At 40.0% G+C, this 26,479-nt stretch overlaps 1 protein-coding gene across 3 annotated transcripts in view; it reads left to right on the forward strand.

Moving 5' to 3' along the window:
• mkx.S (mohawk homeobox S homeolog) overlaps positions 1 to 23,214 on the forward strand; it is a 97,983-nt gene extending 74,769 nt beyond the window's left edge. Inside the window, 3 exon segments of one of the 3 annotated variants that reach the window (NM_001093360.1) lie at positions 20,415 to 20,448; positions 21,228 to 21,370; positions 22,497 to 23,214. In NM_001093360.1, coding sequence (NP_001086829.1) covers positions 20,415 to 20,448; positions 21,228 to 21,370; positions 22,497 to 22,567 — 248 coding nt within the window. In that variant the 3' untranslated portion in view covers positions 22,568 to 23,214. 3 annotated transcript variants of the gene reach the window in all.
• Positions 23,215 to 26,479: the final 3,265 nt, after the last annotated feature.

The following is a 26,479-nucleotide window of genomic DNA, read 5'->3' on the forward strand; positions in this document are numbered from 1 at the left end:
GAAAAACACTACGAAATTCGACCATCGAATTAAAATACTTTGAAGTTGAATATAGAATTTGAACTTTTTTCATCGAATTTGGGTTTTCTGCGGTCGAAGTAAAATTGTTTGATCAAACGATTAAATCCTACGAATCGAAGGATTTGAACGATTTTATCGTACGATCGAACGGTTTTACTTTGACTTCTAAAAACGTAGAAAAATGCTGTAGAAGGTCCCCCATAGGCTAACATAGCACTGTGGCAGGTTTAATTTGGCGAAGTATTGAAGTCAAAGTTTTTTTAAAAAGACAGAAGTAAATTTGAAGTCGTAGTATCCTATTGATGGTCGAAGTATCCAAAAAATTACTTTGAATTTCGATTGTTTTACTTCGAAAATTCCCTCGAATTCACTTCGACCCTTGATAAATCTGCCCCAAACAGTATGTTTTCCTTGTTAATTGTGATGTATAGGTATGGGACCTTTTATCCAGAATGCTCAGGACCTGGGGTTTTCCAGGTAAGGGATATTTTGGTAATTTGGATCACCATACCATAAGTCTGCTAAAAATCATTCATTAATTAAAGTCAATAGGAATGTTTTGCCTCCAATAAGGATTAATTATGTCTTAGTTGGGATCAAGTACAAGGTACTGTTTTATTAATACTGAGAAAAGGGATATATGTTTTAACATTTTAAATGATTTGATTAAAGTGGAGTCTATGGGAGACCATAATTCAGAACTTACTAGATAACAGGTTTGTGGATAACAAATTTCATACTTGTATTTGTCTCATGTGTATATTGTAGATTGGCTGGGGTGAAATGATTTGCCAGTGTATCAGTGGTGCTTATACAGCCTTGAATAATAAAGAATAATGTCAGCGACTCTCCCTATTGTTAGGGAAATCTATCTGAACAGATCATTCTGTAACGTGGCAGGCGCTCTCTTTCCAAGAAATCAAATTAATTTGCCAAATTTTCACAGAAAGAGAGAGAGAGACAGAGAAAAACTATTTTTAACTGTCAGTTGAGTGATAGGAATCTGCTGTTATCATTACCCTTCCATACATATGTGTGAATACTGCTACCCCGTGCTCCCAATATGCTGTGCATGAACTCACACAATAAAGGATGGCATGTGCAGACAAATATATGTAAAATATTTGGGAATACAGCCATGGATTTGCAGTGAAATCCCAAATTTCACCACGTGCAAATTTTTTCGCAAAACTGTGACGAAAAATTGCCGCGGGAAAATTCGTAGAGAATAAACTCCCATAAGCCCATTGACTTTAATGCATTAGGACAAAAAAAGTCGCCATAAGAAAAAACGCGCGTCGACTTTAATGCATTAGGATAAAAAAGTCACCATAAGAAAAAAATATATAACTCAGACAGGCAGATGGCACTTCTGGAATATGGTTTATTAGGGTTGCTGCTGTTAGACACCTAACGCGTTTCGGGAATGTATCCCTTAATCATAGGCTATGATTAAGGGATACATTCCCGAAACGCGTTAGGTGTCTAACAGCAGCAACCCTAATAAACCATATTACAGAAGTGCCAACTGCCTGTCTGAGTTATATGTACTTACAGCGGGGACACTGTCGACTGAGCACCTGGATGAAGGGAGGATCGGTGAGCTGAAGCGGTCTTTCTTTTTGTGTTTTATCATAAGAAAAAAACACCCATTGACTTTAATGCATTTGGAGCGAGAAAAATTGTTGCGTATGTAAAAACGTCCATTGACGTTCATTTTGTGAAATTTCGTTCTCAAATTTTTTGTTGAATCGAAACATGGACAGATTCGCTCATCACTATTTATCTTCCATTTTTTGTATACACACAGCAATGTAAGAAGACAAGGTCACAGATTCACACAATAGATTCACACAATAGATTCACACAATAGATTCACACAATAGATTTACACAATAGATTTACATAATAGATTTACACAGTAGGCATTCTCAATAGACAAATTTCCCTGCCAGCTAAGAGAGAAAGAACAATAAGAATCTAAACTTGAGAATTAGTTTTAGGCCAGGATTTTCAAAAACTTTTTTTGACAAATATAAATTTTTTTGCAAAAACAGAGAAACAACTCAAACAAATCTTTTTTTTCATTTATCATTTATATAAAGTAAATTTTTGGCTGAACTTTTATTTGATCATTTTCAGTTTGGGATGTACAAGGTCAATGTTATTAACACACTGTGAAATACTTTATACCTTTATGTAAGCAGAATGAGCCCATCCTTTGCCTTAGTAATATCTGACAAATGTACAAAATAGAAAGAACGATATTAAATAGTTTAGGTCGATCATCATGAGCCCAATCCCCCCACCCTGCCCCCAGCCTCACTCTCCCATTTGGTTACATATTTGTGGGCAGCCTTTGGTCACCCGAGTCCAGACATGTAGAAGGCAGAAGATTTGAACAGATTAATTTAATCTACTGTGACTGGGATGGTCGTTTGGGGCCGATCCAGTTGTGAATGATAACTCTTTTGGCATCACCTAAGGATGAGCGCACAGGTCTTAATTTGTACAATACAATCCACAATACCCAGCAGGCCAGATAGATATTGAAAACTTTATGTCTCCTTGATAAGATGTTAGACCAGGTACTTTTTCAGAATTACTTTAATAGTCTCTATCTCTTATTGCCGATAGGTAGCTGCAATAGTGCAAGCTAGAATGCTATATTTATTCTATAGAATGCTTTACCATACCTGAGTAAAAAGCTATAAGCTCTCTCTGTTTGTTTAGGATAGCAGCTGCTATATTAACTTGTTGTGACATCACTTCCTGCCCAAGTCTCTCCCTGCTCACTTATAGCTCTGGGCTCAGATTACATGAGAGAAGGGGAGGGGGAAAGAGAAGCAAACTGAGCATGCTCACGCCCCGGGGCAAGGAGGTTTAAGCTGAAAACAGGAAGTCTGATACAGAAGCCCATGTATACACAAAAGAAGGAAAGAAATGCTGTGTTTCTTTTGACAGAGGACTCAGAGCAGCATTACTTTGAGGATTTACTGGTGTATTTAGGTGGACCTTTCTGATAAGGCTTACTGAGTTTTAACTTTTCCTTCTCCTTTAAAGGACAAGGAAAGTCTAAAATAGAATAAGGCTAAAAATGCTGTATTTTGTATACTAAACATAAACATGAACTTACTGCACCACAAGCCTAATCAAACAAATGATTTATTCTTTCAAAGTTGGCCACAGGGGGCTGTCATCTTGTAACTTTGTTAAACATTTTTGCAAGACTAAGACTAAGTGCACATGCTCAGTGTGGTCTGGGCTGCTTAGGGATCGTCATAAACAAAGCTGCTCGAATTCTGCATGGCTGGTAAGTAAGGCGGGGGCTCCCCCTGCTGTTCATAAGTATGATTGTTTCCCTGCTCAGCAGTTAGGGACCGTCTGACAATTCCTATCCACAGCAGTAAATGAAGGAAGAATTTCACTGCATACAGTCAGGTTTCTTATAAAAACGGTACACATTTTTTAATTAAAGTATATTGGAGATAGGGTTTTTTTTCATTAAAGAAAGTAAAAATGGGATTGTATTTTTTTTGCCTTTCCTTGTCCTTTAATTACTAATCAGCCTTATATTGTGACATTTCTATTCTATGTGTGCTGTATATTGTGAGTGGGTCCCTAAGCTTAGTAAGTGACAGCAGCACAGAGAATGTGCAGTGAATCAGCAGAAAAGAAGATGGGGAGCTACTGGGGCATCTTTGGAGACACAGATCTTTACTACTAAAGGACTGTAGTTGCCTGGGGCTGGTACAGAAGCCCAAAACATAATGTACAACATTTCTAGCTACTTCTTTAGTTAGGCTTTACTTCTCCTTTAAGCCTGACGGGGTTATGTAAATCTGTTGGCTGTATTAACTTATTTACAATAATATAAAAATAAATATTAAGACACCTTAATTTTTTTTGTATAAGTGAGCAGATGCTTTGCTGTGGTATGTACAGTCATTTCTAGCTTATTCCAACCCAACAAGCCTTGTAGGAAGCAGCGGTTAGCTATGAAAATACCTCTGTCCCTACATTGAACATTGTCCAACCATTAAAGACAACCCTGCCCATCAGACACACATGGGAGAAAGTAATGCGCTTGCTGTGTAACTGACTTCAGATGGGTTTAGAATGTCAGAGACAACACGCTGGTCTGTTTAGCTTAAATATGTTTTCACTTTCGCTAAAAGGTCATTGTTTTGTGATAAATATACTTTTCTTCCTCCTTAGTCCTGTGAGTGAATATTACTGTGTTATCAAGGCCGCACAGCAACCCCTTAATATCAGATTGGTGGGACAGTGTCGCACTTATGAATAGTTGAAATATGAATTGTCAGTTCTACATAAATTGTCTCCTTGCATTCATTGGATTCAGACTTGACTTGTTGCCCTTTCTATATCAGTGTTTATACACTGATGCACATATACATATATATATATCTACCATCCTACACCTTATCTGCTGATTTAACAAGGCTTGGCAGCATTTCTATCTAGCAGGGATGTGTGGGCTGGCGTGAAGCCCATGGGTCAGCTGAGTTCCAGCTGCACATCCATTTGTGTTTAGTTGGCTGGATTTTGTGGTTATTTATTGCTGTCCCTGAATATAAAGCCTGGTACAATCTAGCTCACTGAAGAGACTGCTCTCACTGATTGTATTTAACATCATTAAGTTTTGAGGCACATATGTCTGAATGTCTAAGCTAGAGTCCTCCAGTGGGTCGGGTACCCGCAGAAAAACGGGTAACCTGCGGGTTGCGGGCAGAAGTTTTGGTATAGACTTGCGGCGGTGGTTCTGCGGGTTTACAGGGGCTTCTCAATAGGGAGTTTTATTTTTTCTGAGCACACCTACTTCCATTTATGTCTCTTCCGGTTTACAATGACAGCACTTCCTGATTCTTGATGGTCAGCAGATCAGGTTTTGCATAAGATAATTGCGGGTGGGGTCAGGGAGCGGGTCCAAGCGGGTAGGGTTGTGGGTCCGGGTGCGGGTTGCAGGCCTTGAGTCGGGTTCGGGTTTAACAAATTGGTTATATGCAGGACTCTAGTCTAAGCTCCTATCTGCTCAAATACTGGCCTAGTTCACCCAAACGCAGTCCCTTTAAAAGAAGCCTTCCACTTTTGCAGCAGTCAGGGCTGCCATATAGACAAGCCACAGCTTTGCAGTTCTGCCTGTTGCTGAGACCCCCCAATGATGGCAGCACTGATCAGAGAGCAGCAGGTCAGCACAGGTCTGTGTGTCCCTTCTAGTAAGGACAAGACTCTAGTCAAGAAGAGGTTCTAGTATTTATAAGACACTAGTAATGAGAAGGTTTTATTCAGGAGAGGTGATCTATAGTCAGGAGAAGACTGTTCTCATCAATTTGCTCTAGTCGGGAGAAGGTTGTTCTTTGGGTAAGTGTTAATCATTTCAGAGAGGCTTTAGACAGGAGCATACTCTAGCCTTCAGGAGGCTCTAGGACTATGCTGTAGTCAGGAGAAGGCTCCAGCCAGATGAAGGTTTTAGTTACAAGTATGCAGTTGTCAGGGGAATGCTCTAGCAGGAGTGTCCAAGCGGTAGATGTGGTTCTGCCAGTAGACCTTTAGCTGGTGATCAGTAGATCTATGGATGTAGATCAAAATGGGATAACATCAGGAAAAATAGACCTCGCATTAATAAAGTATGGGCACCTCCAAAAGCAATTTTTGGGGGGCATTCGCACGAGCGTGAACTGCCGGCAGGCCCCGTGTAGTTCCGGCACTGGAAGAAGGTCCTAGAAAGGAAATTGTTGTAATCAGGAGTATGCTCTAATCTGCTGAAGGCTCTGGGCAGAAGTACCCTAGTAAGAAGATGTCTCTAGTCAGGAGTATGCACTAGTTTTTCTAGTCAGGAAGTCGGTAAGTCGGAAGCTCAAGTTGTACATTATTTCCTAGAATTACTAAGAAAAAATTTGCAAGGGTGATTTTCTCTCTTTTGATTTTTTTTTAATTCACTGCACAATTTGGTGACTAATTTTCTGCAACACATTTTTACAAATAAAATTTAAGGATATTTTTCTAAATAAAAGCAAATCCTTAAAAAGCAGCAATATGCGTATATCCATTTACTTTGCACTAGTGATGGGCAAATAAATCCGCCAGGCATGGATTCCCGGTGAATTTCCACGTTTCAACCAAAGTGAATAAATTTGCGAAAAATCCGCCGCAACAAAAAAAAAATCTGAATAGTTGTGTGCATAAAAATTGTCGCTCGTCAAAATGATTCGGACGCCCATTGTCTTTAATTGGACAAAATAGTTGAGCATATAAAAATTGTCAAAATTTAGAGTGTCAAAATTATTTTGAAGTACCTTGACTTGCATTTTGCGAATTTATCTGCGAAACGCCACAGATTCGCCCATCACTACTTTGCATTGCTCACTATCTACTGTATATTAGATATGGCACACCAATATATATATATGTGTATGGCAAGCCGGTATCATAGTTGTATGACAGTTGCACATGTATAAAAGTGGTTAAATAGAGGAATGTATTTAGGTGCAAGGGGATTTCGTAATGGCACAGCCTTTCTTGCTCTAATTATTCCGACCAGCAGACTACACCTGCCGCTGAGTTTATATGCAGTGGAAAAGAGATTAAGATTGTGCTACAATATATATAACAGGTTCATTAAAGAAAATTCATTATGACATGAAGCCTAATGGACGGGGGGGGATTATTCGGCGAGCTTTACACCATTCTTGAAACGGGTATAATTGTGATGTCGCTTAATTCTTTCCCTTTCATCTCCCTAAAGAATTCCAGAATAAAGCACTCTGGGTTCTGTGTATGGAGTGTATCCTCACTTCCACTTCTATATATAGATGCCTTGAATTACACACGGCTGGGTGAGAGGACGGCTCGCCAGCGAGACAGTGACAGACCTTCTACTGGAAAATTGAGAAGGGTGATTTATTGCCTCCTTTTATTATTCTAAAGAGGCAAATGACTTGTTCTGGAACAAAGCAATTGCAGTGCTAAAAAAGAATGCATTGCCAGTTACCACAAAGAAGTGCCAGTGGATGTTTTTATTGGGAATCTGGATAGGCTGTTTTTTTTTTTTCTCTGATGAATTCAAACTTGGATTTGCTTGTTGCATCAATGTTTCTATTCATCTAGGAATGTACTGAGAATTGCAGGGCTGCTCGGCCAATAGTGAACAGATATGGGTTGGCTGATCCACATTTAAAGGAAAATATGACACATTTGTAATTATGGCGCGCCTTCCATTTATTTAGGCAGGCAGAGAATTTAAAGGACAACAAAATGAATATTCGCTGGGTGGTGCCAATTTGTTGGGTGTCACCAGTGTTGGACTGGGATGCCAGGTGCCCACCAGAAAACCTTAGACCATGGGCCCACCTTACAAACTATTATTCCTCCTCTCCTCATTCAACCTTTTGAATCTCCTAGTCTTTTTATATCTACTTACTATATTCTCCCATTATTAAGCATTTTTTCCCATAAAGAAATAGGAAATGACCATGAAATAGGCCAAATCGTTAGAAGCAAGAGGCCCACTGACACCTGGGCCCGGGGGAATTTTCCTGGTATCCCAGTGGTCCAGTCCGACACTAGGGGCCGATAATCAAGAGTCGAATTGAAGATTTGAATTCGAAATTTGAATTTTCAAGTTTTTATATGATCAAAACTGTCAAATTGAACTAGGGAATTATTCGAATTTGATTCGAGTTTTTCAAAAAATTTGAATTCGATTTTGGAGATTTATCATACTCTTCCTTTAAGAACTCAAATTCCACTATTCACCACCTAAAACCTGCCGAATTGCTGTTAAAGTCAATGAGAGACGTCCAGGGATCAATTTGGAGTTGTTTGCAGCCTTCCTGACATTCAAGCTTTTTTTCGTAGAGTTTTCCCAGTGTTTGTAGTTTTTGCTGTCCTGTAAATTCAGGTGTGATCTCTATAAACATCAGCAACAGCAGCTTCTATAAATGGAGCCATTATAAGTGCATCTGACATTTCCCACCCAGTGCTCATATTTTTGATGCCTGTGCAATGTTACAGCTCCTGTTAATATTAATGCATTTTTAATGCAATAAAAATGCAAATATGCAGACAATGGGGCAAATTTACTAAAGGGCCAAATTTCGCCAGTGAACGATCCGTCACACTTGGCGCCACTTCGTCAGATTGCAAATTAGTTACCAGTGCACTAATACACTAAAATGCGGAGTTGCATCTCAGCAGGCGAAAGCTGGTGAATTTTCGCTAGCGTTAATTCATTAGTACTCTTACGCTTAGGTCAATTTGAATAGGGCGGGTACATATAGGTCATGTATATGTCTTTATTAGAGATGTTGGTGCAAATGCTTGAAGTGGCCACTTATTATTACACATGTCCAAGGAAGTATAATAAAGACAGAAGAGATGCCCTAGACACGAGCCCACCCTAAAACAAACGTGGCATGCTCCTCAAATTGGTTAAAAAAAGTTAACACAAAAATCTTTAATAGTTAGAACTTTTTTAGGCAATCCCGATTTAAAATATGAAAAAAACGACGTGTTTTTTAGAACTTTTTAGGACTTTTCAGCATACAGGTTATAATGTCACTGACATAAGTCTGAGGAGGATGTAGCTTCATCTTATTAGTTTGGCAGGTCTAAGCTGGTGAAGGAAAATCTGCGAAAGAGGTAACATTCTGTAAAATTCGCAATTTAATGAATTTGCGGAGTAGCAATTGTTCGCCTGAGCGAAAACTCACCTAGTGCAAAACTGCACTAGCGACTGTCACTAGCGAATTGTCCTCTACACCTGATGTGCGTGTGGATGGGATTTCTGGTGAATTTTCACTATCGACAGCCACTTTGCCCTTTAGTAAATCTGTCCCAATGAAGGTCCATGAATAGTGATGGGCGAATTTATTCGCCAGGCGCGAATTCGCGGCGAATTTGCGCGATTCGCAGCCAGTGAATAAATTCGCAAAACGCCAGCGAAAATTCGCACGAAAAAATTTGCAGGCGTCAAAAAAAAAATTCGGCGACGTCGAAAAAAACGGGCGCCGGTGTCAAAAACGAGACACCGGCGCCGTTTTGCGAATTTTTTGCCGTTTTGCGAATTTCGCACAAAGTTCCAGAATTTTTCGGCGAAGCGAAACGGCGCAAATTCGGCCATCACTATCCATGAATGATAGCTGAAACCATGTATTGCCCTTAGGCTCTCAAGTTCTGAGTTCTAGGCTGTGGGCACCTTTATTCTGCTTGGGACAATCATGGGATTGGTGCATGTCAAGGCATAGTATAGGGCTGTCTGGGCCTCCACTTTTATTCAGGTAAAGCAGGATTTCTGAACTTTCAAAATGTGTATTTTTCTAGAACTAGAGTGTAGGTGCCAGTAGCCTGTAATGTAACTGAGCACCATCATATTTTCACTATAAGGGAAAATAAGTGGAAGAATAAACCATAATTACAAATGATGTACAAGTTCCATTAATGACATACATTTAGCAATATAAAACGCCGCCTGAGAAAGGAAACTGTAAAAACGATCCAGTCTGCTCCAAGGGTTGGCCAAATATTCTGCCACTTTGCTAATGACGCTCAGTTAATAACGGATAACCCTTTGCAACGAGTGAACTGTGCAGTAACGGCTGGTTTCTATATACCCAGAAAAGCAATGCTGAATAAAATAAAACGGAATTTTCAGTTTTGCTGAATTGATCCAGTCTGCCAAAATAAAATGCCAGCAGGCCAGATGTAGAAAAGATGTGTAATTGAAGGTGGGATGGTTGTAGCAATTTAGACTTTTAAGATTGGCATGGATGAAAAAAAAATGCTTTTGGCATAGAAGTTTCCCAAAAATGTCCAAAGTGAAGCTCTTTGTCCAACTGCAACAAATTAAGGAATGATTATTTGAAATAGTAGAACATCTCTGCTGTTATTAACAATGGTGTGTGATGAACAAAATGAGATAAACATAACCTGGGACCAGAATCTGCTGCACAAATACAAGAACGCTACAGTCTAGAAAGAAGAATTTTGGAGCTTCAAGTTTATATTTGGCCAAATGAATGCATTTTTCAGTAAAAGCAACTTACTGCCCAGTAAAATTTTCTTTTTAAAGAAAATTCTTTACTATTCACTTTTATTCGCTTGACCTTCAAACTATTTGGTGGTGGCAATAGCAGTCACTGCAGTCAACAACGCATTTCGCACATGTTTTCACTTAAAATTATAACTTGTGTGTGATTTGTAGGGATGTAGCGAACCGCCGATAATGTGTTCGCGAACGCCGTTCGCGAACACCGGCAAAAAATGCGAACAGTTCGCGAACTTCGAACATCCGAAAATCGTTCGATTCGAACGATCGAAGGATTTTAATCGTTCGATCGAACGATTTTCGTTCGAATCGAACGAAAATCGTTCGATTTTAGCGATCGAATGGTCGAATGGTCGAACGATTTTGACGCGAACGCCTATTGGCGAACGTCGCGCGACGTTCGCGAACTTGCGGCGGACGCGAACAGCCGATGTTCGCGCGAACAAGTTCGCCGCCGAACAGTCCGCGACATCCCTAGTGATTTGCACTAAGTGAGTCAGCGGGTGCCTGCTATTACACTGGAATTCTGGGGGAAAACATTAAATACATAGCGTGCATGATAGTGTGTACAGGCTAGCTTGAAACCTGCAGGACCTGTGGGTTTACCCATGAGTAGGACGAGTCCAAGCCGATGCAACTCTTTTATATCAGGTCATAGACTAAACTCTGACCTTAAGTGGAGAAATCAACCCCCTAGGCTCAAAAATCCCTGCCCCCTCCCCTGCGTAGGCCCTCCTCCCCCCCGGCCTAACTCCCCCCGGGCAAATGCCCCTAACTTGTTACTTACCCCTCCTTCTAGGTCCTCTCCAGCGGAGTTCACGGCAGCCATCTTCTCCCGAGCGCTCTTCTTCCTGTAGTCATCGGCATTTGGTGGCGCATGCGCAGTAGGAGGCATTTGGCGGTTCGGACTACTGCGCATGCACCGAAAGTCACAAAGTTTCCGAATAAGAAATCGGAAACTTAAAGACTTTCAGGCCCATGCGCAGTAGCTCCATACCGGCAGGTGCCTCCAACTGTGCATGCGCCCGAAAGTCACAAACTTTCCGATTTCTTTTTCGGAAACCTCGTGACTTTGGCGCATGCGCAGTAGTCCGAACCGCCAAATGCCTCCTACTGCGCATGCGCCCCAAATGCCGATGACTACAGGAAGAAAAGTGCTCGGGAGAAGATGGCTGCCGTGAACTCTGCTGGAGAGGAGGGGGGCCTACGCAGGGGAGGGGGGAGGAGGGGGGCCTACGCAGGGGAGGGATTTTTGCACCTAGGGGGTTGAATTCTCCTTTAAACCCACCACAGTGTTCTCTGATTTCTCTGATTTCTCTGCTTTCTAAACTCCGGTGCCTTTAAATAAACCCAATAGAATTGCTTTTGTCACCAATATGGATTCATGCAGCTTAGTGACCATCAAGTACAAGCTAATGATTTATAATTACAGAGAAAAAGGAAATCATTTGAAAAAATTTGTATTATTTACTTATAATTAGAGTTGCCACCTTTTCTGGAAAAAAAATACCGGCCTTCCTATATATTTATCTTTTTTCCGTATTAATAACTTCGGGATCGGCCATCATTTTTACCGGCCAGGTGGCAACCCGGCTTATAATGGACTCTATAGAAGATGGCCTTCCCGTAATTTTGAGCTTTCTAGATTTTAGGTTTCCGGATAAGGGATCCCATACCTGTACTATATTTATCACATATAAATGGGGTGTAAGATTTTAAATGAATGTCAGAAATAAAACAAAAAAGCTTGTACTAATTAGTTAAGGGATTCGATCTAAGACCACCCTGGCCTCTAGAACATCACTGGTGAAATCATGGGAGCTCCTCCTACTTTTCTGAAGAATGCTCCAACCAGACACCAAATTTATAGCAGCACCTCCCTGGAGCTTTCATGTCATGTGACTGAAGTCACCTGTGACATTACCTTTAGGTTATGGTGGAAAGGGGCAATTCCCTTGCATTTTATAAAATAACAGTTTAAAGTTTCATTCTTTTGTTCGGGGTCATGGTGGGGTTTTTATGTTCTTTGTAACATCAGAACACCCTGTTTTGTTTGGATGACAGTCCCAGTACCAGCGGATCATGCTGTGGGAGATCATGTTCCAGCATTTATCTTATCTGCTTGGCAGAAGAGATTTGTCAGTAGTTTGCTGAAGATCTTTGGCTGAGGCATTGGCTTTGATGTGTTTTGTTCTTGGACTAAATATTGTCGGAATTTCCTACACAAGGGTATGTTACTTGTTAGGATGCCTGATCTATAGGACAATATGTTGTTTAAATCGCAAGTAAAGTCCGAGCTTAAATAGACTCTATAGTGACTTCACGTTTGCATAAGAAGAGAGATTGGTTGCTTTATTAATTTCTATTACTGAAACCATAAATCCAAGATGGCGCTTGTTGATTACTGCATTTTCTGCCTCTAATAAAGGAGTTTATTATCTTTTTCAAAACAACAGCAGCATGGTTCTGGAGTGGGCAGGTTGAAATATAATGGGCATTACATTACATTAGGGTTTGCATGTCCTTTAATTTTTTTTCCTTTAGATGAGGACGCTAGCTTTGCCTTGGCTAGGGATGCTACTAGAGTGTCATCAATTAACGATATTTAACAATAATTCCCTAAGAACCGACCCTATATAGAGCCATTCTCTGAGGGAGTTTGTAGACACGAAACACGTACGTTTTATCTGTACACCCACTGCCACAACAATGTCACTTTGTGTATTCGAATAAAGCCGCATTGATATTACCGGTAGCGACTCTGGTGGATATATTGGTCAGCACTAGATGTGGGCAAGAGTGTCGGAGAGCCATTCTTGTTGTCAGCTAATGTAATACATATATTTATATGTTCACACATGATGGCAGTTTGTAATTAGAGGTGGCAGTTTTTGTGAAGTTCTGTCTAAACAAACACAAGACTGAACACAAGCTGTAGCACAGGGTGTTAGAGCTCTGCCAATAGCTGCTGACCTTGGAGCCGGCTTCGGCAATTTACAATCTGCTTCCAATGAAAGAGAAAGTTTATTGTTTAACTAGTGTTGCTGACGAATGTGTTTCGCTGGTTTTGTGATGCTGCAAACATGTACGGGACACGTTGTCTTCGTTTTATGTCCTTGAAGTGATTTCTTTCCTCCCTTGCAGCAACAATAGAGGCACAAGGAACAAATATGCACCAGTCTGAGGCTGTGGGGCACCAGTGGATATTGATCTGGGCACAGATATTTCATGTTATTTTGCATATTTCCTTGCAGTTATAATTAAGCCCAAAAAAAGTCTGTTTAGTAGAACCCTACAATTACAACCACAACCAGTTTACAGTCAATGAAAAAAGCTTTAAATATAAAGTCTTATTATTGGCAAATAAGTACAGTATACCGATTCATAGATTTTTTGAATTTCATAGAATTTTAAGCATAACTGGAAAAACCATTACAATTTCAATATGTATATAGTCCACCATGGACCATCATAGCAAAACAGTCTCGGACTGGTCCACCGGGATACCAGGAAAAGTCCCGGTGGGCCCAGGTGTCAGTGGGCCCTTGTGCTGCTAAACCTTTGGCCTATTTCTTGGTCATTCCCTATTTCTCTGAGAAAAAGAGGCTAAATAGATGGAATAATAGATTATAATATGAAAAGAAAAGAGACTAGGAGAATAGACTTTGAGTGAGGAGAGGAAGAATAGTACTGACAGTAGGCCCCTGGTCTAAGGTTTTTTGGTGGGCCCCTGATCTAAGGTTTTTGGGTGGGCCCCTGGTGTCCCAGTCCAACACTGTAGCAAAATCATTTTGAACCACCACATTCTCAGTGTCAGCTGCCCTTAATTTTATGCCTTGTGGACAGTGACATTTTAAGATTCAACTTTAAGAGGTTGTCAAACTAACAGGCGCAACATCATCATTTGACCTCCAGGCCAACAAATGGATAACAAGACAAGATTTTCAAACTTTATTTGGAGAGGCTGCTGTTCCCTTACACAGGACTATGAACTGCCCAGGAGTGGATGAGTTTCCCAACACCCAAAACTTAAAGGGATACTGTCATGGGAATTTTTTTTTTTCAAAATGCATCAGTTAATAGTGCTGCTCCATCAGAATTCTGCACTGAACTCCGTTTCTTAAAAGAACAAACAGACTTTTATATTTAATATTGAAATCTGACATGGAGCTAGACATAGTGTCAGTATCCCAGCTGCCCCAAGTTATGTGACTTGTGCTCTGATAAACTTCAATCGCTCTTTACTGCTGTACTGCAAGTTGGAGTAATATCACACCCCTCCCTCCCCCCCCCAGCAGCCAAACAAAAGAACAATGGGAAGGTAACCAGATAGCAGCTCCCTAACACAAGATAACAGCTGCCTGGTAGATCTAAGAACAGCACTAAATAGTAAAAGCTAAGTCCTACTGAGACTGATTCAGTTACATTAAGTAGGAGAAATAACAGCCTGCCAGAAAGTAATTCGATCCTAAAGTGCAGGCACAAGTCACAGGACTGGGGGCAGCTGGGAAAATGACAAAATGTCTAGCCCCATGTCAGATTTCAAATTTGAATATAAAAAAATCTAAAATTGAGGTTTTACTGTATAGGTATAGGATCCATTATCTGGAAAACCCTTATCCAGAAAGCTCTTAATTACAGATATTTTAATAAAATAATTTAAACATTTTACACATATTCCCCTTTTCTCTGTAGTAACAAAACCGTTCCTTGTACAGTTGGTCCCAGCTAATATATAATTAATCCTTATTGGTGGGAAAACAAGTTTATTCAAATGTTTAAATTATTTTTAAGGTATGGAGATCCAAATTAATGTAAGGATCCATTATCTGTAAAACTCCAGGTCCCAAACATTCGGGATTACACATCCCAAAATAACAATCTACGCCTACAACATTTAACATTTACGTGTTTTTTTTTTTTATAAATTAAAATTCCACCAGAAAACACTTATCCAACATTTATTAATGTGGGTTTTTTTTAAACGTATTTTTAAGTGAATACAGAATGTGTTGCTGTTCTCTGTTTCTGACTCTGTCGAACAATACAGTTCTGTTAATCAGCTACATTATTTTCGGAGTCGGAGCCAGGAGTGCAGAGAATACACGCATCCTTTGCCGCCGCTGCTTTCAATAGCAATTACATTCACAAATGATTTTTGAAGCCAATGAAAAATGCCTTAATAACTGTGCACTGGAAAGTTGTGTTTCATATGCAAAAAACAGTTGTCGGGTGGAGTTCTCCTTTAACCTCGCTGGAAAAATAACTGCTTTTTTTTGATCATTTTTATTATTGGTTCCAGATAAATACTTCTTAATTTCATTAACTGATGATGTATTTATTTTTGCTGTGGCAACCGTCTCTCCTGTTTAAAACCAATACTTTCCAAGAACCTTTCTGCTGTCATAAATATGCTATCAACAGCTGCTGTATTGGCCTTCTTGACTGGCCAAATATTATTGTAGAATTAGTTCTACCCCGGGCCATCTCATGCCCAGAAAATATGTTCTGAAGAACGGCGTTGTAGGTCTATGATTTCACATGGCAGGCTCAGTGTGGCGTTCCTATAGAGATGCCAGTATTGGTCTCGTGCCTTCGCTGGGCAGTGTCGGTAATTGGCCCTCGGGCGCATCATTTTGTGGCCGAGTCCATTTCTCGCTCCTTGTTTTGATTAGAGGCTGCGCCATGTGTTCTTTATTAGCCCCTAGCACAGGATTCCTAGTGTGCTGCTGATCCAGGCGCGTGACTTATGCAAATAGATCGGATTGATTGATATGTTCCTTCAACTCAAACATTTCCATGTGAAGGGAAACAGAAACAAATACACTAGTTATTAGTACTAATAATCACGCTACCTCTCCTAATCTAACACAATAAAGTATCAGACTTGCTTACAGCAGATCTTTATCTGGATTATAGGACGCTTTATAAATCACAGGGATATTTTTTAGAAGCTTCTTTTTTTTATTCTTTTGTCTATTCCTTGGCATCTCCTCCCATTTCCAAACCCCCCCCCCCCCCAAAGCTGGTGTCTCCCTAAAGGGATACTGTCATGGGAAAACAGCATCAGTAAATAGTGCTGCTCCAGCACAATTATGCACTGAAATGCATTTTTCAAAAGAGCAAACAGATTTTGTTATATTCAGTTTTGAAATCTGACATGGGGCTAGACATATTGTCAGTTTCCCAGCTGCCCCCAATCATGTGATTTGTGCTCTGATAAACTTAAATCATTCTTTACTGCTGTACTGCAAGTTAAGGTGGCCATACACGGATAGATCCGCTCGTTTGGCGATGTCGCCAAACGAGCGGATCTCCCTCCGATATGCCCACCTTGAGGTGGGCAATATCGGGCTGATCCAATCGTGGGCCCTAGGGCCCAACGATCGGATCCTAGCGTTCGCCAAACGGGCGGTCGGATCGCGGGACCGCATCAACGAACAGATGCGGCCGCGATCCGACGGGATTTTTAACCCCATCCGATCGAGATCTGGCCGACTTTCGGCCAGATCTCGATCGGGGAAGCCCGTCGGGGGCCCCCATACACGGGCCAATAAGCTGCCGACTTGGTCTGTCGGCAGCTTTTATCGGCCCGTGTATGGCCACCTTTAGAGTGATATCACTCCCTCCCAGTAGCCGAACAACAGAACAATGGGAAGGTAACGAGAAAGCAGCTCCCTAACACAAGATAACAGCTCCCTAACAAGATAACAGCTCCCTGGAAGATCTAAGAACAGCACTAAATAGTAAAAGCCCTACTGAGACTGATTCAGTTATAATTAAGTAGGAGAAATAACATCCTGCCAGAAAGTAATTCCACAAGGCACAAGTCACATGACTGGGGCATCTGGGAAACTGACATGTCTAGCCCCATGTCAGATTTCAAAATTGAATATAAAAATATTTCTTTGCTCTTTTGAGAAATGGATTCAGTGCAGAATTCTGCTGGAGTAGCACTATTAACTGATGTGTTTTGGAAATAACATGTTTTTCCATGAGAGTATCCCTTTAATGTATTATTACAATGACAATTGCTCCTGTATGTTATATCTATTCGATAGTCGAAGTACTTTCCCTTTAAAAAAAATTTCGACCCCCTACTTCGGCAGGTAAAACCTACCGAAGTCAATGTTAGCCTATGGGGAAGGTCCCCATAGGTTTGCTAACCTTTTTTTGATCGAAGGATTTTCCTTCGATCGTTGGATTAAAATCCTTCGAATCGTTCGATTCGAAGGATTTAATCGATCGATCGAAGGATTAGCGCTAAATCCTTCGACTTCGATATTCGAAGTCGAAGGATTTCAATTCGAGGGTCGAATTTCGAAGTATTTTTTACTTCGAAATTCGACCCTTAATGAATCTGCCCCTAAGGGTTGTGACACACGGGCAGATTCGGTGAGATTTAGTCGCCTGGCTACTTTTCATTACAGCGGACGGTAAGACACGTGAAGGAAGTTCGGGGAGATTGTCGCCCAGATGAAGAGGCGATTAGTCACCAGGCGCCCCGAATCTCCCCGAATCTGCCTGTGTGTCACAACACGTGAAGGCCGTTCAGGGAGATTGTCTGGGCGACAATCTCCCTGAATGGCCTTCACGTGTCTTCCCGTCCACTATAATGAAAAGTCGCCTGCGCTAAAGCACACGCGGCGCTTCTTTTTCCGAAGTCGTCTGAAGTTTCCTGCTGAGGCAACTTTGTGCGACTTCAGAAAACTAAGCGCCGCGTGTGCTTCAGTGCAGGCGACTTTTCATTATAGCGGACGGGAAGACACGAGAATTAATATTAGAGGCGATTAGTCGCCAGGCTATAAATCTCCCTGTATCTGCCCGTGTGTCACAACCCTTAAAGCAAAAGATTAATTGACTCATGGGACCTAACAAATATGGTTTGTTGGTATGTTTGTGAGTACAGTGAATCGTACGATCCCAGGGGGGGGCCCTTATTTTTTTAAAATGGCAATTTTCTATTTATGATTACCTAATGGCACATACTACTAGAAAAGTATATTGAACAAAGCTGCTGCGCTCTCAGGATTTGAAAAATAGCAAAAGAAATTTATTTAGACAGAAAATAGATGCAGAATACTGGAAGTTTAAAGGGATACTGTCATGGGAAAACAAAAAAATTTCAAAATGAATCCATTAATAGTGCTACTCCAGCAGAATTCTGCACTGAAATCCATTTATCAAAAGAGCAAACAGATTTTTTTTATATTCAATTTTGAAATCTGACATGGGGCTAGACATATTGTCAATTTCCCAGCTGCCCCAAGTCATGTGACTTGTGCTCGGATAAATTTCAATCACTCTTTACTGCTTTACTGCAAGTTGGAGTGATATCACCCCCCTCCCTTTTTCCCCCAGCAGCCAAACAAAAGAACAATGGGAAGGTAACCAGATAACAGCTCCCCAACACAAGATAACAGCTGCCTGGTAGATCTAAGAACAACACTCAATAGTAAAAACCCATGTCCCACTGAGACACATTCAGTTACATTGAGAAGGAAAAACAGCAGCCTGCCAAAAACCATTTCTCACCTAAAGTGCAGGCACAAGTCACATGACCAGGGGCAGCTGGGAAATTGACAAAATGTCTAGCCCCATGTGAGATTTCAAAATTGAATATAAAAAAAACTGTTTGCTCTTTTGAGAAATGGATTTCAGTGCAGAATTCTGCTGGAGCAGCACTATTAACTGATTCATTTTGAAAAAAATGTTTTTTCCCATGACGGTATTCCTTTAAGTATCCAATAAGGATTCATGCAGCTTAGTTACCATCAAGTACAAGCTACTGTTTTATTATTACAGAGAAAAGGGACATCATGAAAGATGGCCTTCCCGTAATTCTGAGCTTTCTGGATATTGGGTTTCTAAATAAGAGATCCCATACCCGTGTATGAAGAACTAATGTAATACATGTATGGGATCTGTTATCTGAACGCCTGCTATCCAGAAAGCTCTTAATCACGAAAAGACTGTCTCCCATAGGGGCAAATTTACTTACCTCCAAATTTGCACCAGCGTTGCCTTCGCCGCACTTCGCCAGGCGTAGTTTTGCCAGGGCTGCACAAATTCACGAACTTTTTTCGCCAACGGTGAATCTTGAGAATTTCGCCGTGAATTCGCGCCTGGCGAATAAATTCGCCCGTCACTAGAAATGATTACTCGATGGGCGACTAATCTCCCAAAATAGGAGCGTGTGTCTCTGCCCTAATTATAATTTATTACAAATACAAAATTGAATATTTAACAAATTCCTGCAAAACTGGGTTTAGTGGGTCCCTGTTATTATGAGCAATAAGGCTGTGATGGGAAAGGGGTGATAGGCTGGTTGAGAGGATAGGCACAAATTGTAAGATACTCATTGAGGTTCAATTCACAAGAGCTTTTATGTTAGCTGAGTGCTGTCGCTCCTTGCGGTGGGAAGTCATTGCAGCAGCAGAGCTGACTTTCACTTACACCTCAAGGCATGCATGTCTTCCAGGTGCCAGAAAAATTAATAAGGCTGTTCAGCGTATAACACCATGTAATTCCTATAAATCATAACCTGAACAGCAGCATTCAGTCAACGGTGTTTCCGACACGTACATAGAGGTGGATTTATGAAACCGTGGAAAAAAATTTGGCACCGTCGTTTACAGCCGTGTAAAATTCCTCGCGGGAGTATTTCTGTACAATGAGCCGCCATACTGATAGGTTGTATCTCCTGGTCGGGTTGGTGGCTCCCTACTTGCCAGAGCAGCTGGAGGTTTGGGGGGGATTAACGGGTCCCAGACAGAGAATGATTCTATTCAAACTGTTACACACACACATTTCAGGGTTGAGAGATTTCAGCACATTCATGGCAGACACTGAAATACAGAAACCTGACGTTTAGTGTGAAAGGATGGAATGACTTACAGCAATAAGTTTTTTATGTGCGTGTTGTTGATTTTTAGTCACAATGACAATCATATTATTTAAGAAACTTTAAAGGAGGGAGGGTCACACAATATGTACAATACAATGCCCGGGATGCTTATTGCACCCCTAAGTGCCAGTGTCCTCCTAGACCTCAGCCCTGTCCTTGAGCCAGCAATAGGAGCATGCACCAGATATTAATATATTGCAAACACTAAGGAAAATTGTGTATTCTAGTTCAACTATCCTGATGAAGGCTTGTAAAGGGCTGAAATGGAATTAAATATTATAGATTACACCCCTTTGGCTACAAATATATATAGATGTATTTATATATATCTGAATTCCACAGACACAAATTAATCATCACATGAATTAACTGATTATGAATGTAAATCATTTAGTGATGTCCCTGCTTTTTACATTTCAGATATGTTGGAGTCTGCCGCAAATAAATGCCAAAGGTGAGTAAGCTCCTTCCTTCTGCTCAGTACGGCTTTATATGTACAAAATCTCGGACCCGGGGTGACACTTAGGCTGGGGGAAGGAAGAAGGGGGGTCTATGTAGGGTAGGGGGGTAGGGGATTTTTAAATTTAGGGTTGAATTCTCCTTTAAGGCCTCTGTTACATAGACCTTGAATAAATGTACAAAAGCACATAGTGTTTATTTAAAGGGATCATGTCATCGGAAAACATTTTTTTTTTAAAAAAACACATCAGTTAATAGTGCTACTCCAGCAGAATTCTGCACTGAAATCCATTTATCAAAAGAGCAAACAGATTTTTTTTATATTCAGTTTTGAAATCTGACATGGGGCTAGTCATATTGTCAATTTCCTAGCTGCCCCTGGTCATGTGACTTGTGCCTGCACTTTAGGAGAGAAATGCTTTCTGGCAGGCTGCTGTTTTTTCCTTCTCAATGTAACTGAATGTGTCTCAGTGTGACATGGGTTTTTACTATTGAGTGTTGTTCTTAGATTTACCAGGCAGCTGTTATCTTGTGTTAGAGAGCTGCTATCTTGTTACTTGCAGTACAGCAGTAAAGGGTGATTGAAGTTTATCAGAGCACAAGTCACATGACTTGGGGCAGCTGGGAAATTGACAATATGGCTAGCCCCATGTCAGATTTCAAAATTGAATATAAAAAAATCAGTTTGCCCTTTTGAGAAATGGATTTCAGTGCAGAATTCTGCTGGAGCAGCACTATTAACTGATTCATTTTGATTTTTTTTTCCCATGACAGTATCCCTTTAAAAAACACCTCTTCCTCTGGCACGGAAGGCAGGGCTGTATTCACCGAGGGAGGTCTCTGCAGTCAAATTTGGAGGATCAGACCTGCTGCAATTCTTTCATGTGCAGGACAGGGTGCAACGTACACAAAACATGGTGAACCTCATTTTCTGCTGGATAATTAAGCTTAGCTTCTCGACAGCTGCTCAGAGCCCACTGAGCATGTGATTTTCACAGACACTCCTAACAAAATCCAAGATGGGAAACTCCTGTGACAATTTTGAAGACCTGCATCATTACTGCTATAGAGACGGTGAACTTTTAGGCTGGTTCAATAAGTTCCATATATAAAATATGGCATTTCTAGCCATATTCATTTTTAGGGTTTAGTTCTCCTTCAAATTAGCCCCTGTATGTTTATGCGAATTAGCTATCCACCACCCTCAGGAAACTAGTATTCACAGTATTATACACATATTATATATTATTCCTTTATTGTCACCATAGTCCATAGTGTATCACCCTTTGTTGTAATACTTTCAATTAGTGATGGGCTAATCAGTGCAGTTTCGCTTCAATGACAAATCCGCAAATTTACCATATAATTCACCAAACGGCGAAAGATTCACGAAACGCATTCAAGTCAATGGGCATCAACAATTTTTGATGTTTGCGAATATTCTGATGTGTGCAACGATTTTTTTGTCGCCAAATTGTGCCGCAAATTGTGAATCACTTCTTCCAATGGTTTCAGGCACAAACACAAAAATATACCCAACCCTGAAGTATAATAAAATTACCATTATCCTCTTTTGCTAAGATATTTAGATTTGTGTTTTTTTAAGCAATAAACCTTAGTTGAAAATGTGTTTAGTTTATATAGTGAATAAAGTAAATTATAAGGATATTACCGAGGAGTTTTTATACAGGTCATGGAACTCCTCGGTAACTTACTTCTAATATCCTCATATTTTGCAACTGGGGGTACTTTATTTATTATAATACACAAGTTTCAGTGAGTCATGTGACAGAAATGACATCACAACTCACCGTTTATAACTAATGACATCAGAACTCACCATTTACAAGGATATAATTTACAAGATATTCATAGCGTTTGTGTATTATAATTATGATAATAAAAAATGCAAACCGAATGTTTCTGAAACTAATCAGAAAGCCTTTTTCTCCCCATTGCCCCAAAATATCACTCTAGGTTGGAATAAAGTGCTGTTATAAAATGAACAATCTAACGGAAATGTGTCCTTTTCATTTAATCTAGTGCAGTTAATAAAGAAGGAGCCAGCAAAGATGAAACGTACTGGAGGGAGATTAATGCAGCCATGGCCTTAACGAACCTTGCCCAAGGGAAAGATAAACTGCAGGGAACGACCAGCTGCATCATTCAGAAATCCTCGCATATATCGGAAGTGAAGACTGTTAAAGTGGCGCTGCTTCAGAAATACTAACCTGAGGTTTTTCAGACTTGCCTATAAACCGGCGACGGAACCCTCAGGAGTTTGTCCCAGTCCTCTGAAGCCTGTTCTGCTTTGGAACGATGAATATTCTGGTTGCTAAACATCAAGATCTACAAAGTCTTGGACTCAGATACCGGACGCTGCCGGACATGTACATTTTAATGCCGTATCCGTTTTTTTTTTGTTTTTTTAAAGGAACAAATAACTTATTTTATCTGTCAGCACAAATATTCAGCTGATAAGTAAGAATTGCTTCTGCCATATGTGCCTTGCCGATAAAAAATAAGCTACAACGTGGGCATGAGATACAATAGTTATGCCTTAATTTATGAATGCCATAAAGCTTTTTATATTTTATCTGGAGTTAAATCTGCTCGGACTGCAAACAAGTTGATATTTGCAGCTGATTGGAAAGTGCATGAGATATCATGTTGCCATTTGAACCAGTCAGTATATTGTACAGTATTTTGGACGTTTCCGTTTTTGGTTTTCCAATCAAGGGTTTCATTCATAAATTGATGATATACACTGCAAATATCACAAGTTTGGGGTTTAAACATATACTGTATGGGCAAAAGTATGTGGACAACTCATATATATATAATGATTGGCTATTTAAGCCACTCTCATTGTTGCCAGCATGGGTGCCACTACATTATACAATGACATTCTTAATAGTTCCATACTTCTTTTCTTGTGGCAACAGTTTGACCCCTTTCATTTTCCAGTACAATAATGCCCCCATGCATACAAGATAGGCTTGCTGAGATGGGATCAAAGGAACTTTGCTGATCTGCACTGTATTGATGTGCGGGTCAGGAAAAACTCATAACTACACTCAACCCTAAACCCAACTTGCACCCAACCCTAATCTACAAAATGCTGTCATTGTCGGACCCGCACCCAACCCACCTCTCCTCACTTTCTACGCTCCTTCTGGGACTGCCTCTGGTTCCAAGACAGAGAATCTTTGGGAACAGAGGAGGAGGGTAATTCTCCATTCTGACCCACACCCAACCCTAACCTGCAGTGATTGGTTAAATCTCAACTCAATCCCGGCCAACCAATGGTCAACCTGTGTCATGGGTTTGTGTCAACCCGCAAATCACTACTGCACAGAGCCCAGACCTCAACCCAACTGAACATCTGTAAGATGAACAGAAACACAATTTCCCAACCGCTTATGTATAAATGGAAGCCAATCCCTCCAACGATGGGCCATATTCAATTCAGTGAGAAAAACGTTTATCACGTGAAGACTTCACTGAAGTCTATGGGAAAAAACTATAACTGAATTTGGAGTGTTTTTTCTCCTGAAATTAATCTCGTCCATGAGTTTTCACATGATAAAGCATGAAAAACTTTTTCTCATGGAATTGATATTGGCCCAATGTTCCATCATCTAGCGAAAAACCTTCTCAGAAGAGCAGAGTGTATATACTGTAACAGTAAAGAGATTTGTTTAATACCCTTGGAGATGTTGTTGTCCATATATGTGTATATGGATTTATTCTTGTCTATATAGTGTAATCACTATTATCAGACCCCGTAGCCTGGCGTTTCATACGAGAAACTTCATATTGTCTAAACAGGCAGAGAATATCTATTTTTGTCAACAGGTATGTTTCCAAAAATATCTGAGGGACCAAACTAAAGATGATAAACACCGTTTAACCTTAGTGTGAATAGAGACACAGGAGAGGAAGGAACCCTGAAAATAAGATCCTTTTAAGGCAGGTATTAATTTCAAGGAAATGACAATGTGGAATTTTTGTGAACATGGTGCCGGCACTTTGCACCTTGCATTGCCATTGCACTTAAAGGAGAAGGAAAGGCTTGCAGCACTTGGGGGTGCCAGATGTTAGGCACCCCCAAGTGATTGTATTGACTTACCTGAAACCCCTGGGCCGGTGCTCCTATCAGCAGAAAACTGCACCGCCCCGGGGTTACAACAGTGAGCACCACGGAGCGATCCACTTCCGTCTTCTTCTGTCTTCAAATTTCCCGGGGCAGATGTATGCGCAGTTGAACTAAATAGCTGACTTTTTAGTTCAGCTTTTCGATCTACTGCTCATGCGCAGCCGCAAGAAGCGTCTTTCCTTCTCCTTTAAAACAACACTTATGCACAGACATGAAAATTCAAAATGGGAAATCCTGTTTTAAGCCATTAAGGGGGTGATTTATCAACTTTTGAATTTGATCTTTTTCAACAAATTGGGAAATTGAATTATGTTGTAAAAAACCGTGTATGTACGGTATTAAGCTCAAAACATTTATACAGTATGCTTTAGCATCTAAAAGCTGCCTAATTTATGTAGAAGTCAACTGGAGCTGTCTATGGCAATTTTAAGGTGTTATTCTAATTCAATCTTTTTTCAATTTTCCACTCTTGAATAGAATAAATAGAATAAAAAATTTGAGCTACTCGAATATTTTTCCAAATTTTTTTAATCACGTTTTTGAGCAATTTCTTTGTTTAAAATTTTAATTTATTTGAATTGTGATAAACAGGCTCACTAAAAAAAGGAGATCATAGGTTTAATTTTAACACAATGTACCATTAATCTGCGACCAAAGCTTTCTATTTGATAGCACAGAGAACTAATGAAACATAACAATTCAATCTGAATTTCCATAAATCTGCTTCATAGTTTTGTGTTTTAAAATCAGATAAGATGATGATGTTGGTGGCAATAAAATTGCCATGGATATGGTATGTAAGGGAAATGGAATGACTTCTTTTGATTAAGGATCAGGCTAGTTAAAGGGGTTGTTCACCTTAAAATTAACTTTTTATATGATGTAGAGAGTGATATTCTGAGAATATTTTTTTTTATATTTGTGTTTTTGAGTCATTTATCTTTTTATTCAGAAACTCTCCAGTTTGCAATTGCATCTGGTTGCTAGGGTCCAAATTACCCTTGCCTTGGTTTCAATAAGAGACTGGAATATGAATAGGATAGGCTTGAATATTAAAAAAGTAGAAATCATAATACATGTGTAGCCTAATTGAGCTTTAGATTTTTTTTAGATGGGGTCATCGACTCCCATTTGAAAGCTGGAAAGCGTCAGAAGTAGAAGGCAAATGATTTAAAAACTATAAAGAAGAAAAATAAAGGCCAATTGAAAAGTTACTTAGAATTAGCCAATCTATAACAAATCAAAAGTTAACTTATAGGAGAACCACCTCCCAGAATTCCAAAGCCATAACAAAAGATGGCTGGTTGTAGAGAGCGTTGTATGCATGGCCCAGTGCTGGTTATACAGTAACTGGACTGGACTGTAAAGAAGGCTATTGTTTTAGAGTGAAAACGGAAAAGGAAGTGAATTGAACTGATGAGACTGAGTTGCATGTAGTGAATCAATAAATGTCTATTGAAAGAAAATAGCATATTTTGCAAAAGACAAAAACACCCTTCAATGCCCATACTGTACTTTAATAAGCAATAAGTGCAATAATAACGTGCCCTCACGTGCATTTTTAATAGTCATCTACAGTCACATTTGCATTGACATTTGTATATTTAATTTTGGCATTTACACAGGCAAAGCCATATGCTAAAGTCATAATTACCACGGGAGAATAAAAAAATGAGTTTCAATAGGTCTGACATTAATATTAAAAGAGCCCAGTAACTGTCAGTTTGGAGACAATCTAATACTTGTATGGAATATGCTTAAATGACATTTATAGAAGGTGACAAAATATATGTGTAAGGCCGGAGTTTATCATGCTAGAAGTTGTGATTATGCACGAATTATGGAGTCATTAGGCCTTTCAGGCTAT

The sequence above is a fragment of the Xenopus laevis genome, chromosome 6S (genome assembly GCF_017654675.1).
Source record: "Xenopus laevis strain J_2021 chromosome 6S, Xenopus_laevis_v10.1, whole genome shotgun sequence".
Lineage (NCBI taxonomy): Eukaryota > Metazoa > Chordata > Amphibia > Anura > Pipidae > Xenopus > Xenopus laevis.